Raw genomic sequence first — 14,161 nt, forward strand, 5'->3', positions numbered from 1 at the left:
GGAATCGATATAAACTAAGTTTTAGTTTTCGACCAAATATATTTTTCATTTAGAAAAATAAGCAACTTTGGTAAATCAGTATTTAACAAGAAATTACTCGTGGTTGTAAATATTTACAATTTTCTTATATATTATGGATATTTTATTTATTTATTAATTTTAGCTATTGCTAATTTTTAATATCGTCGGTATAAGTTTATTATAACATTCAAAAGCTATTTAAATAATAAGGTTTTAAAATTATATTGACAGTTGATATGATTATTTGTTTAAATAGTCATATTAAATAATGTAAGTACCTCCGGTCATGGATTAGGATTAACACAGCATGTCAAATTGTCAAATGTCAACGTTATTTGTCTTGTCGTGGCAAACGTCAATATCAATAATAAGAATAAGAAGGAATGTACCCATTGTTTGTTTGTTTTTTCGGCATTGATGATTTTTTATTTTAACAATGAATATAATACATGATTCAGATTTATTGCAAAGCAATGAGTACACTTTAAGTTCTCATAGTCATCTAGGAGAAAGTGCCGATGTCACTAGACGTAGAAGGTAGGCTTAACAATAATTTGTCAACTTTGTTTACTGTCACAATTTACTTTTTAGTTCAAATCGTTCCATTAAGCGAAAAAAGTTCGACGATGAACTAGTGGAATACAGCCTTGGGATGCCCGGGATTTCTAACATAAAGGTAAGTCTAAAGTCTGCTTAAAACTATTCTAACGCACTCAATCCTTTGCAGGGCGGTAGATCTCGCACGCAATCAGCTCATTTAGAACTTGGTGTAGCTTCACCTTCTACTCCTCCCGTTGTTCTACCTCAACCATCTACTTCTCAAATCTTCATAGATCACAAACGAAAACAAGTGTCAAAAAATGTATTAGCTTCTTCAAAACGAGGAAAAAAAAGTGGAAGACTTGGAGGGCAGTACACTGCTAAAGACTTGGGAAGATGGAAGCCAGTAGATGATTTGGCTTTGATTATTGGAGTACAACAAACCAATGATTTGCGCACTGTTCACTTAGGTACAAAGTTTTCCTGTAAATTCACTGTTCAAGAATTACAACAAAGATGGTACGCTTTATTATATGATCAAGCTGTCTCGAGAGTAGCAGTTACTGCCATGAGGAATCTTCATCCTGATATGATTGCTGCTGTACAGGATAGAGCTCTTTGGAGTCAACAAGAGGAGAAAATTTTAAGTACTATCAAATCTGTAAGTATATAAAAAGATATTTTATTTCTTATTTGTCTGCTATTTGATGTTAAAGTAATAGCGATAATAGCTTCATTTTCTGTACACAAGAATGAAATTAACTATCTGTCTTGATCAAAACAAATAATTAAACAAAATAATGAAAGGGAGTTTCCAAAGTTACTATCTAATTGTAACAAATGATCAATTATAGCTTTTAATACACAATTTGTAAATGTTTTTTCCAGTAGTTCTATTTTAATTTTATGTTTTCAGAATACAACTACTCCTCCCACTGTAGAAACTTTTGCAGAACTCCTTTCTCAACATCCATCCATATTTTACACCGGCCGCACTGCTGCCTCCTTGTTCCGCCACTGGCAGAGTCTTAAGATGTATAATCTCCTACCAGATCAGACGTTAGGACCTCTTCCTACCTCAGCTCGACCAATTGTAACTTTTAACGATGCAGAGGAAATTGTACAAGATTCCGATCTAACTGAACCTGCCGATGAGGAATTGGATAGGGAAATGAAACTCCAACAGAGAAGGAATTTGAAAGAAATTAGGCAATTGGAAAATGAGGTTGGTAGATTATTGTTTTCATACAAGATTTTATTTATTTATTTAATACACAGTTTAAATTGCAATATACAATATTACAGTTAGGATTCAAAACTTGAAATTACTTATAATATAAAATCAATATCAAAAAGTTTAAAAAATGAGACTAAAAATCTTACACACTAAAAAAAAACAACAATAACAAAACAAAATATAACAAGAACAAAATTATAAAATACCAATGTACATATCACAGGGCAAGAGATTTTTTTAACTGAGTTAAAGTTATATTGAAAATATTGTTTAATAGTCCCATGTATCTATCCAATGGGTTGTGAATACCATAGGTTGTTCTGTGGAAAGGAATATTAATAACATTATGGTAACATAGAGCTTGATGGGGAACATTAAAGTTAATCTGGCTTAACAGGTTTGGGAAATTAATAAATAGAGATTTATTTATTTATTTATTTATTTATTTATTTATTAACGGGATACCACCCAATTCAATATATACACAAAGTATTACAAGTATTATCTAGTGATACAATAATTACAAAGATATAGCAAATATGAATGAAAAGAATTGGCGATGCAGCCATATAGAAAAAAAAAACAAATACTAAAACTATATAAAGCACATAGCAAATACAAATCACATAAAATTACAAAATTTTTTTAAACACATTCTACAGACATTTTCCGAAGCGCACAGCAACAAATCAAAGTCTATTCTATTTCCATTTAGAATGATTCTACTCAGTGGAGAATGCCTACCAAAGTTAGAGCGATGAAATTTAATTGCAAAATTATGAGATGTTCTAGTAACTCTAGAGGGAACATTAAAGTCGATTAGAGACAGTAGATCATTGCAATTAATTTTTGAATTCAGTAGTTTATGAAGAAACAAAACATCAGCATACATCCGTCTGGAAGATAACCTAGGAAGGTTTAATGTATTTCTAATTTCTGAGTAGGAATGGTCGCTTAAAGGTTTGTGTAATTTAAAACTTAAGTACCTAATGAATTTATTTTGGACTTTTTCAAGCTTGGCTATATGGACTTATCACTTAACAGATCTTACTAGGGAAATGTAAATCAGTCTGATGGAATTAATGTTATGCAAACATCTAGAGGTTCTAATAATGAAGCCTAACATTTTAAATGCCTGGTTATTCACATAATCAAAATGAGCGCAAAAATTTAGTTTAGAATCTAATTGAACACCTAGATCTCTTACAGTTGAGACAGCCTTCAGTGGTTCTTCAGCTAATTTGTAATTATAAGAGAGGTTGTTAATTCTTCTACAGAAACTAATAAAGTGGCATTTTCCAACATTAATGCTCATTTGGTTCCAATTGCACCATGCCATAATTTTGTTAATATCAATTTGGAGTTTTTCACAATCTGAGACGTCTTCGACAATTCTATAGATTTTTAAATCATCAGCAAATAGCAAAAATTTAGAGTTAATTTGAGATTTAATGTCATTAACAAATATATTAAAAAGGAAAGGCCCTAAGTGGCTTCCTTGTGGAACACCAGATGTTACGGAGATCTCACTAGATTGAAAGTGTTTAATTTTAACAAGTTGTATTCTGCTAGTTAGGTAACTACATAACCAGTTATACAGATTGCCTGTAAATCCAATAGTTTTAAGCTTGTTACACAACAATTTATGATTCACAGTGTCAAATGCTTTGGAGAAATCTGTATAAATAGCATCCACCTGTAGTCTCCTTTCCAAAGCATCAGATATGTATTGCGTGAAAAGTAAAAGATTTGTCGAAGTTGATCTACCTGAAAGAAAACCATGTTGCTCTTCAATTAGTACATTGCATAAAGGTGTTTTAATAGAGTCACATATTATACTCTCTAGTATTTTAGGAATAGAAGAAAGAATGCTTATTGGTCTGTAGTTAGCTATGTTACTCCTGTCACCTGATTTATGAATAGGAACAATAAAACTAGATTTCCACAAACTTGGACAAATACCTGAGTCAAGTGAATGAGAAAACAGAAAATATAAGGGATGGGTTAAAGTACATCTACATTTTTTTAATAGTATGGGTGGAATTCCATCTGGCCCTGAGCCCTTATAAATGTCCAAATTGGCTAATTTTTCAAATATGATTTCAATAGATACATTACAAGAATTTAGACTCACTGTTTTCTCATACTCTAAGATGGGCTGTATTAAATCATCATCATTTGCTCTGTAAATATTTTGAAAGCATTGCGCAAAGCTATTAACAATATCCGCACCATTATTAAGCATTGTGTTTCCAAAAAACATTGTGTTTGGTAGACCATTATTTTTGCGTTTGCTGTTAACAAAATTCCAAAAGTGCTTTACGTTTGAACTAATTCTAGATTCAGTTTGACTTATATAAATTTCATGACATGACCTGCTTAGTTCTTTGCATTTGGTTCTCAAGGAAGAGAAAAGTAGATAATCGTCCCAAGAATTTGTTTGTTTATATATCTTGTGAGCAATTTTTTTCCTAAATATTAATAATTTTAGGTCATTAGTCATCCAACGAGGAAATTTGGGATTTTTTAATCTTGTACGTGGTATTGAACAATTGACACCAAACTGCAATATGGAGTAGAACAGTTCCGTGGCTTCGTTAATATCTCTGCAAATACCTAAAACGTTCTCCCAGGAGATACTAGCAAGATACATGTTAAGAGCAACATAATCTCCTCTCCTAAAATTGAAGGCAAAACTATCATATTGAAGCTCGGGCATATTATCTTTTATAGCTAAAGAAATTGATAACGCAGGATGATAACGATCACAAGGCAATAAGTAATCGTTAGCAATTTCAACTGTTACATTTTCATTATCATTTGCAAAAACTAGGTCAAGTAAAACTCCGTTGCAATTTGTGATTTGATTGAGCTGAAATAGGTTATGAAATGCAAAAGTATCAACTAAAGTATCAGTAGCAGTGTTACTATTATTACTAAAGACACCTCTTTCATCATGGTACCATTCATTGTTTGGCAGATTGTAGTCTCCTGTTAGAATGAACTTGTGTTCAGGAAAATTGTTACAGACAGATTCTACACTAATACAATGATTCTCATAGCATATTAAGGCTGAATTAGGCGGAAGATAAACTGTACCAAGTATATAGCATTGATTCAGAGTGCAAACTTCGACAAACAGTTCCTCCAAGTGAGCATGTGGTAATAGAATAGACCTCGATGAGTAACATTTTTTAACTGCAATAAGGACACCCCCTCCAATTACTTTAACACTAGTTAATGGAGAGCGGTCTTTTCGATATATATTAAAATCTAAAAGTCCCAATTCGTCACTACTGATACCATCACACAACCACGACTCAGTAAATATAAGCACATCATAGTCAGTTGTAGCAGCACTTTCTTCAAGAGCACCAAGCTTAGTTCTAATTCCTCTAACATTCTGATAATATACTGTTAGTTCATTAGACATAATGTGGGAGGTATCCCTGGAATTCAGTTTTTTTTCTGGATTACTATTTTTGGTACGCCACGAATGTACCTAATGGTAAGATTTTCTTCACCTTTTGAAACCCTATCTGCCAAATTAGTACGAAGTTCACTAAGGTATTTTCTCTGTAGATAGGTGGAATCGGAGCTAATCTTAATATTGGATGCAGCAAGTTTATTTTTATTTTTTAAAATTGATAGTGCTACATTCTTATTTTCAAGGACTACTTTAAGTGGACGTGACATATTATTCTTGATATTACCAAGTCTAATGACTTTTTTAACTTGAATATTGGGATTGATCACGCTTAAAGTTTGTTTAACTTTCTTCATATCTTCTTCAATTCTTGCTGGTGCTGTGCTAGAGTTGGTTTCATGGAGGTTATAAATAATAATATTATTTTCACGGAATTTACGTTCCTCCACTTCCTGGATGATGGTGTCAAGATCTGTGGCTTTGTTATCTCTAGGCAGTTCTAGTGAGCTAATTTTATCAATAAGTTGTTCCATCTTTTGTTCAAGAGAACTGATTTGCTTCTTCATCATAGGAATCATTTTAATACCCTCCTCACAGGATTCGCAAAAAAGTTTAAGGACTCTTCTACCCTTCAACTCCAACACCCTGATTTCTGATGCTGTCAGATTGGCACATTGATGATGAATATTCTGATTGCAACCATCACAAACCCAATATTCACCACCCTTGACATCCAACAAACATTTTGTGCATGACATATTTAAAAAATTTTAGATCAAGTACTGGCCTATCTTCTAAATATATTATTTGTAGAAGTACTGATAACTTTTTATGAAGAGTACTTAAGTTTTTGTTGAACTCAATTAGGAGAATATGTGCTTCTAATTGCAAATAAATGCAATTTCTGGAACATTCACTAATAATTATGAAAAATAACTTACAGATTAATAGGGTCTGAACTTTTACGGGTTTTCTGATACCAAACAACACATTAATCACTAATAAATATCACTTAAATTGTACGTCATTAACAGAGCAGAAAAATATGTGTGACTTGTAGTAGATTATGATGTAGAATGTTGATGAGATGACAATTTAATAACTTAACAGAAAGATAAGTCAATTTTGTTTTTAAGCAGAGACTCTTAGTATATTTACACCTTAATGTTCAACCCCTTAGCAAAGGTAAATGTTACTCTTTTATTTTATCTTAAATTTTAAATGGGAATGGACTTCAAGTGGCACATCATTTTAAGGGTCATTTAATTTTCTCTCCTAATTGTGGTAGCCTAATTTAATATTTTATAAGACAATACTTAGATTGACGAGGAGGAAAAACTCTTCAGGGCGTCTTCTTTCTTATTGATAGTTAGGAATGCGGGTGAATCGACAGGGATAAGAGGATACGTAGCACTTCTTGTGTAAAAATGTCTTTTACTTAAATTAATTTTACGACTTTTGAGTAAAACCAAAACACTGATTACATCCGGCTCGAAGGACCAAAACACTAGATGTTAGACGTTATACATTGGTTTCGTGCCATCGCTAGAGGGTTTCTTTAAATAAAACTAAAGGGGACTGTATCATGTTAACTGCTTTATTGAGTTAGCTCAAGTTATCCTTGTTGGGACGTTTTATAGAGTGGGTAAAATTTAAGTTTGAACAATAACGAAATGTCTTTACAGATTGGTAGATGGAACGTATTAGTTGACAGCGTAACAGGAATATGTCCCGGCAATTTAGACAACCAAACATTAGCCGTTCTTCGAGGAAGAATGGTTAGGTATCTAATGCGAAGTCGAGAAATCAGTATTGGAAGATCGGGCAAGGGGCATGTTGTTGATATTGACTTGGCTCTTGAAGGACCGGCACATAAAGTTTCCAGGCGACAAGGTACTTTAAGGTAAGTTAGTTTCATCTCCCTTTATGTACAGATTTACTATCATTGTATCCTTTAACTTACAACTCTTACAAAAATTTTTCTTCCACAAAGATCTTAGTATAGTTTTTTTGGAATAATCTGTCTAAAAAAGTATTTTTTAACAACCTGTTTCAAAAGGTAACTACCACTTTGAATATTAATGCCCATTGATTTAACGACTTAATTTTTATCTAATCAATAAGCTCAAAGAACCATTAGGTGTAGGGTTAGTTTAAGTACATTTCATAATTTATTATACAATGTGTCAAATTAGGTCTGCACCATATGGGAAACTTTTTTATTTTTAGTTTTATGAAAAAAAGTTAGGCTTTATAAAAAGTTCTGCATGTTTTAACACCTTTCCTAATGGTGCAGACTTAATTGGACGATATGGGGATAACGAGACTCGTTTTCTTAGGATCTTTTTCTTCTTCTTCCTCTTTATAAGCAGTTCTGCTTGTTCTTTGGCGGATTAATACTTTTATGGAAGGTTGTCACTCCATCTTTTGCGCGGTCGTCCGATACTTCTTCTGCCAATTGGTGACTTATCTCTTTCTATTTTGACGACACGGGTCTCCTCCATTCTGCTTATGTGGTTATTCCATTCTTTTTTTCTATTTTGTGTTCACTCATTTATACACTGTACGTTACATTTTCTTCTAATATCTTCACTTCTCTTTCAATCTCTCAGCTTATTTCCTGTAATTCTTCTCAGTACTCTCCTCTCTGCCGTTTCCAGTAGCCTTTGCGTTGTGGCTGTGTCGGGTCTTGTTCCTGAGGCATATGCCATTGTTGGCCTTACACTGGCTTTATAAATTCTTGACTTCATCTCAAAGTCAATGTGTCTGTTTCGCCATATAGTGTTGTTAAGGCATCCTGCCAGTCTATTAGCTTTTTGTACTTGATCTCTCACTTCTTTGTCCAGGTCTCCATAGCTAGACAGTGTCATTCCCAGGTATTTTATTTCCATTATTTGTTCAATACTGATGCCATCAATTTCTATTTTACACCTGGTTGGTTCTTAGCTGACTACTATTGTTTTAGTTTTCTGAGATGAGATTGTCATATTAAATTCTTTTGCTCTTATGTTAAATCTGTGGACCAGTCTTTGCAGACTAACTTCATCTTGGGCTATCAATATTGCGTCATATGTGTAACAGAGTATTTTGATTTCTTTGTTTCCCATCCTGTATCCTCGTCCTTTGTTAACGGTTTTGATGATTTCATCCATGATCAAATTGAAGAGCATGGGGCTCAATGAATCCCCTTGTCTTATTCCGCTGCCTATTTCTATAGGTTCTGTAAGTTGTCCATCTATTCTGACTTCCATTTGTTGGTAGATGTTATCGATCTTTTTATAATATTTAGGGGAACCTCTCTATTATACAGAAGATCTGGATTATGGATTACATCTTTGAGTCTTACTCTGTCAAACGCTTTCTTTAGGTCAATCAGACACAGCAATTGCATCTGTACACGATCTTTCACTACGAAAACCCTGTTCATCTGCTAAACTTAATCCTCTGATTTATTAGCACTTGTAAAATTTTAGTTGTAAGTTTTAGCGTAGTATTTAACAAGTTTATACCTTTGTAGTTTTCTGGCTTTTTTTTATCTCCTTTTTTGAATAGTATCTTTTATATAGGATGAAATTTTTGAATAGGATTTTTCAATGACTTTTGACTAGGATCTTTTTGCTGTGATTTATTACACTACCCCAGATAGCGAAGAGCCACTAATTTTTCTATCAACCACTTTTTGTAGTTTTCAAAATTCATTTCCTTGAGGTTGTCTCCACTTTTAGTTTGCGATTTCCACCTGAGATAGGAATCTTTCGCAAAACCATTCTTATTACTAACACCAACAGTTATAAGCCTTTGTCCCTTCGAAACAGGTTTTCGAAGACCTGTGCTTGCAGTACTTCAATTACATTCTTTAGTGTAACTAGAATGCAAATAGATTTCATCGATGGTGCTATTTTCCCGTTATGTGAAAATGAATGATAGTGTGACAAAGTAAACTCCCATCAAATGGTTTCATGTTCATTTTTGATGTCCTTGTTTGTTTTGACGGAGGAGAAAACAGTTTTTGACAGACTTGATGATTTTTGTCATCAATTCTTTTTATAGTTGATAAAAATAATAATTATTCAGTGGTACCTACGTAAATACTTATCATTGTAGCAACACGTTCCTGCACTTTTGTTAAATTTATTAACGTAATCGGCAAACTGTCCCCACTTTTTCGAATTTCGCCACTGCGCATCCAGATCTCACGTTTCTTTACTAGTGTATGTCTGGTTATATGCTTTCATTGCTACCGTTTTTTCGCTAAAACCTTACACACTCCATTTAGATTCACTTTTCATCGAATACTAGAGTTTATTTTCGCTACTACACCTAGGGAAGAATGGCGGGCGATATATTTTGCTCAACTTGTCCACTGTAACAATTTGTTATTGTGTTACATTAATTTAAACATGCTTTTAGGTTACGAAACACCGGAGAATTTTATCTATCCTCGGAAGGCAAACGACCAATATTCGTTGATGGCAGACCGATCACGGCCGGAAACAAAACTCGTCTCTACGATAATGCCGTCGTCGAGATAGCTTGTTTAAGGTTCATCTTTTCGATTAACCAAGATTTGATTAGATCTATTCATAACGAATCTGTTAGATACGGCTTACCGTCATAAGTTACTTCAGTGATTAGTATTACTCAAAAAAGATCAATTTTTGCAGTTAACCGTTTATTGAGCGTTATATTTTCTTTATATATAGGTTTAAAACAGACAATTTTTGGAATGTTCATAATGAAATAGTTGTTTTTGTTATTTTTGCTCATAGAAAACACCTGGAGCGTATTAGAAATTTGCGATTGAAAGAAGAGGAAACTCGTTTGCAGCTCTCAGAACAGACTGTTCTTTACAATGGCAGGTTTTTGGCCTTTCGCTTAAACCTTCCTTATCCGGGTTTGGGACCGGCAAGAATGACTGTTAAGCTACTCGGTCCACCCAACAGTCACTCAGTATGAGACGAAAACAAGTTGTACAATCATTTAAGACTCTTCCCAGGATGAAGAGCAGAAAGAGAGAGGAAGAGAGATATAGGGAGATAAAGAAAGATATACAGATAGAGAGATAGAAATACATAGTAAGATAGAGAGAGAGAGAGAGAGAGAGAGAGAGAGAGAGAGAGAGAGAGATAAAGAGACAGATAGATTGAAGTAGAGATATAGAGTTAGATATAAATATATAGTAAGATAGAGAGAGATATATAGAGCGATAGATATAGAGCGAGATATAGAGAGAGCGAGAGAGGAGGAAGCGGTATTAAATGGTTGTGGTCTAGCAAGAGTAGCAAAATGTTGAGAGTATATCTTATAAAGGTAATATTCCCAGTGGTTGACAGGATACTATAGTTTAAAATAACTTCAATGAATTGAGAACTTCCGGTGTAATTGTTATATGTATTTGTAAAATTAATAAAATTATAAAAATATCCAAAAGAAATACAATTTTCAAAAATGTTTTCAGACCATCATCAGTGAAACCTGGAAGTAAGTAATCCCACTTTATTTAATGATTAAAAGGGGCAACATTTTGACTGTGGTAAATAACAAACGTGTGATATCCTTACTTACTTGATTTACATTTTAATGTTATAAAAATTAAAAATAACATAACGTCGATGATTCAAGATTTAACCAAAAGGCGACATACTAACCCTTCCTCAAAATGGCGACCACGTCTGGGCCTAACAAAAATTACCAGCTAACTAAGTTTGAGGACCAGGAAATGACATTAATAGCTGTAAAAATGACCGATAGTTTATTTTTAGACACTAATCAAATTTAAACACCTTTTTGTGGGTTCTGGTTGGTACCATATTAATGTATATTTTAATTTTCGTTTAAATTAAAAGTTAATAATATATTTTGAAAAATTTCACAAATTCAATATCACATTATGAACATTCCACAAATTCTTAATCATTTTTCGCTCTTTTCGTTAGTTTTTCAGTTTTTTTAGCACTTGTTTATATATTTTTTTTGCTCAAAAGTGTTCGATGTAGTTATAAAAATATCAAAAAGACTCGTGTTTTGTACCAGAAACAAGTCGTTTAATACAAGTTACAATTGAAGACCTTGGGACCAGAAGGGGACATGCCACAAAAGATTATTTTGGAGAAAACGTCATTTTAAACTTATTTTCAAATCCTGAAATCCAAATTTTACATTGTTCTCGGAAGTAAGGTCCACAATCGTTTGGAAATATGTTATTAAATACACAATAAAAGTAACAAAAATTTTTATTGAACGGTTTTTGAGTTTTGAACATTTTTTGAAAAAATATGAGGCTTATCCCCTTTTGAACAAAAAAATATATTCTAAAAAATGAACATAAAATGCAACAATGAAATAATATATTCAGTTGTCAATATTTTCAATATCCGAAAAGTCGTCGAAATGTTCAATATATTCCAGTGATTCATTATCAGTACCTGGTAGAATCTGTTGGCAGGCACCAATTTCTTCATAAAATTTTAGGAAAGCTGGTGGAATAAACTGTAACAGCTGGGAAATATTTTCAATTTTTTTTCTATTTAGTGGAATAGGTTCACTGTATTTTGATTTCAAATCCCTGGAAAGTAAAATTGACTTCCTCATACCTTTCTTTCCAATATTAACTGCCTTATAGTCTTCATTTATAAGATGTTTTATATACATTATGTTAGGTTGTTCAGATGAAAACTTGAAACTTGATATTTTGGAAAAGTTAACTTTTTCCTTGTCATCTGTATGGTTTTTTTTCGTAATTTCGCTTTGGAGTTCTTTAAAAGAAAAAAAGTCAGATTGTTTCAATACAATTACCTCAAAGCAGTTTTTTCTTTTACATTTTCTCACTGCTTCGTACCAATCGTCTGGAGTATACACTTGTTTTAATCGATGACGCTTATACTTTTCAATTACTGCGAAGTCACGGTCACATGGTAATCTCGTATGCCCTACTACCAAGTATTTGTGCTCAATAGAAGTGAAAATGCCTTCTATAGTAAGTTGTTGCCATAAACAAATTAGAGACCAATTTTTGTTTTGGCCGCTGCAGTTATCTGTATACACTATAAGTTTATTAGCAGTGGGTCTATTAGTTCGAAAATGTTTATATAAAATGCTGGCAATTTCATCGCTACCTCGCTTGGCAATGTTTTCTGGCCACATGTACATGAAGGCCTTTCCACTAATACAGTCATGGATGCCGAGGTTATAAACCCATGCCTTTCTCAAATAGAACGCTGCTCCCACTGTTAAATTTGGCACTGGCATTGCCTGTTGTAGGTCAAAGCTGATAACCATTGTATTTCCCGTGGCTTTAGCCTCTTCTGTGTCCTTTTTCATTAGATCCTGCATGGCCTGGGCACGTCTTTGATGTAACTCCAAATCAATTCAGAGTCTTTGCAATTTCTATGTCAGCTTCATTACTAATTTTCACATTCATTGAATCACATACTTTACAAGTATCGCTCTTAGGTAACTTAAAGCCTATATTAAATTCTGAGCAGAATATGCGCCTATATTTGTCTTGGGTTACTGCCACAAAATTATTTTGGCGGCACCACTCAGATATAAACTGGAAATTGAAATATCGGAATCTAGGTAGACTTTTGTTGGGTTTTTTTGTCTGCTGTAATGGCTTGTGTATTTTGGTATCAAATTAATATGCTGTCTAACATACTCACAGTGTTCTTCTGGTATTTTCTTGTTGTTGTTGTCATGCTTACCTCTTTCATCTGACTTTGGAGTAGACGCACCTTCTTTATTTTGGTGAACCAGTCTTTCAATACGTTTTTTTGAAATGCCGTGTATGGCAAGAAACTCTTTCTTACAAATTTCAATTTCATCTCCATTTACTTTGACTCTATATTTAACTGATACATTTCTGGACGAATGAATTCCTTTTGTTTTCTTTGGGTAACTTCTCTTCTTTGGAATTACTGTCATAGTTGAGAAGAGGTAAATATTTTGCTTGTCATAATTACCCAGGTTCCAAAAGGCATTAAATATATCATTTTCCTTACCTGCCAAAAGCTGTCTACACTGTTTTGTGCAACCGCAAGGCGCAACTAATTTTTTTGGTTCTATTTTCTTCCCTTTTGTATTTATATATTCGTGACCTAGATTTCTTTTAGTCTTGCGCTTAATTTTTTTATGCCGTTGGGTATTCTTGTGTCTCCATCTAGAAGGCGCCTTCTTTTCTGGAGTTGGTAAGACACCTCGAGAAGTCTGTGGGGTAAAAACCTCTTCATTCTCCTACAATAAAATAGGTATTTTACTAAAAAGGGATAAGCCACAAAAAACCTTTAGAACAGGATAAGCCACAAAAAACCTCTAGAAAAATCCTAATGTTTTTAGGTTCGAAAAATGTAACATAAGGGGACAAGCCACATATTTAATAAACTTACCATTTTTAAGTTGATATTTTCCGAATCGCTGCTATTTCCGGACACTGTATAGTCTTTGTCATCTTCGCTTTCATTTAAAAATGGATCTTGGTCACTGTGATCAGAATCAAACTCAGAAAAGTCTATTTTCCGTTTACATGCACGGAAATGTTCCGCCGCCATGTTGATTGCTACTGTGGCTTGTCTCGTTATGTTGAAAAATAAAGTAATGGTGACACAACGGGACTTAACTACAGCGGCGCCATCTATAAGAAAAAAGCTGAAATTTTCTCTTCGGGACATTAATACGGTCTTAAAGTGGGCGATTTCTACTTTAACTCAATATTGATGAAATTGTGGCTTGCCCCCTTCTGGTCCCAAGGTCTTCAATTTAATTACAATACAGTATATATACACTTATTTAGGTAGCACGTTAATATTACCGCTAATTTAATGTCTGGAGGAAATAAAGTATTCTTTATTATTGCGTATTTTATTAAATTCGAACATGTCATAATATGGCTTAATATTGGAATAGCCATTATCCTAACAAACAAATTAGTACAGAATTAC

General features: G+C 33.3%; 2 protein-coding genes across 2 annotated transcripts; one reads left to right on the plus strand and one right to left on the minus strand.

Moving 5' to 3' along the window:
- Nucleotides 1-358: 358 nt before the first annotated feature.
- Rcd5 (microspherule protein Rcd5) lies at nt 359-10,598 on the plus strand. Its single transcript, XM_072542963.1, has 6 exons — nt 359-558; nt 613-697; nt 749-1,222; nt 1,478-1,786; nt 6,911-7,128; nt 9,636-10,598. The coding sequence occupies exons 1-6, from the start codon at nt 458-460 to the stop codon at nt 9,841-9,843; spliced, it is 1,395 nt and encodes a 464-aa protein (XP_072399064.1). The 5' UTR covers nt 359-457; the 3' UTR covers nt 9,844-10,598.
- A 903-nt stretch (nt 10,599-11,501) lies between these two features.
- LOC140450470 (uncharacterized) lies at nt 11,502-13,771 on the minus strand. Its single transcript, XM_072544113.1, is given in 4 exon segments — nt 11,502-12,591; nt 12,593-12,770; nt 12,773-13,457; nt 13,610-13,771. Coding segments are annotated over 4 exon segments (2,040 nt in total). The 3' UTR covers nt 11,502-11,576.
- Nucleotides 13,772-14,161: the final 390 nt, after the last annotated feature.

The sequence above is a fragment of the Diabrotica undecimpunctata genome, chromosome 9 (genome assembly GCF_040954645.1).
Source record: "Diabrotica undecimpunctata isolate CICGRU chromosome 9, icDiaUnde3, whole genome shotgun sequence".
Classification (NCBI taxonomy): domain Eukaryota; kingdom Metazoa; phylum Arthropoda; class Insecta; order Coleoptera; family Chrysomelidae; genus Diabrotica; species Diabrotica undecimpunctata.

Bases quoted from the DNA above. Each gene is read 5' to 3' on its own strand.
- Rcd5 (XM_072542963.1), top strand. From the start codon at position 458: ATGAATATAATACATGATTCAGATTTATTGCAAAGCAATGAGTACACT. The intron at 559-612 runs GTAGGCTTAACA...TTTACTTTTTAG, and splicing joins GATGTCACTAGACGTAGAAG to TTCAAATCGTTCCATTAAGC. The intron at 7,129-9,635 runs GTAAGTTAGTTT...ACATGCTTTTAG, and splicing joins AGGCGACAAGGTACTTTAAG to GTTACGAAACACCGGAGAAT.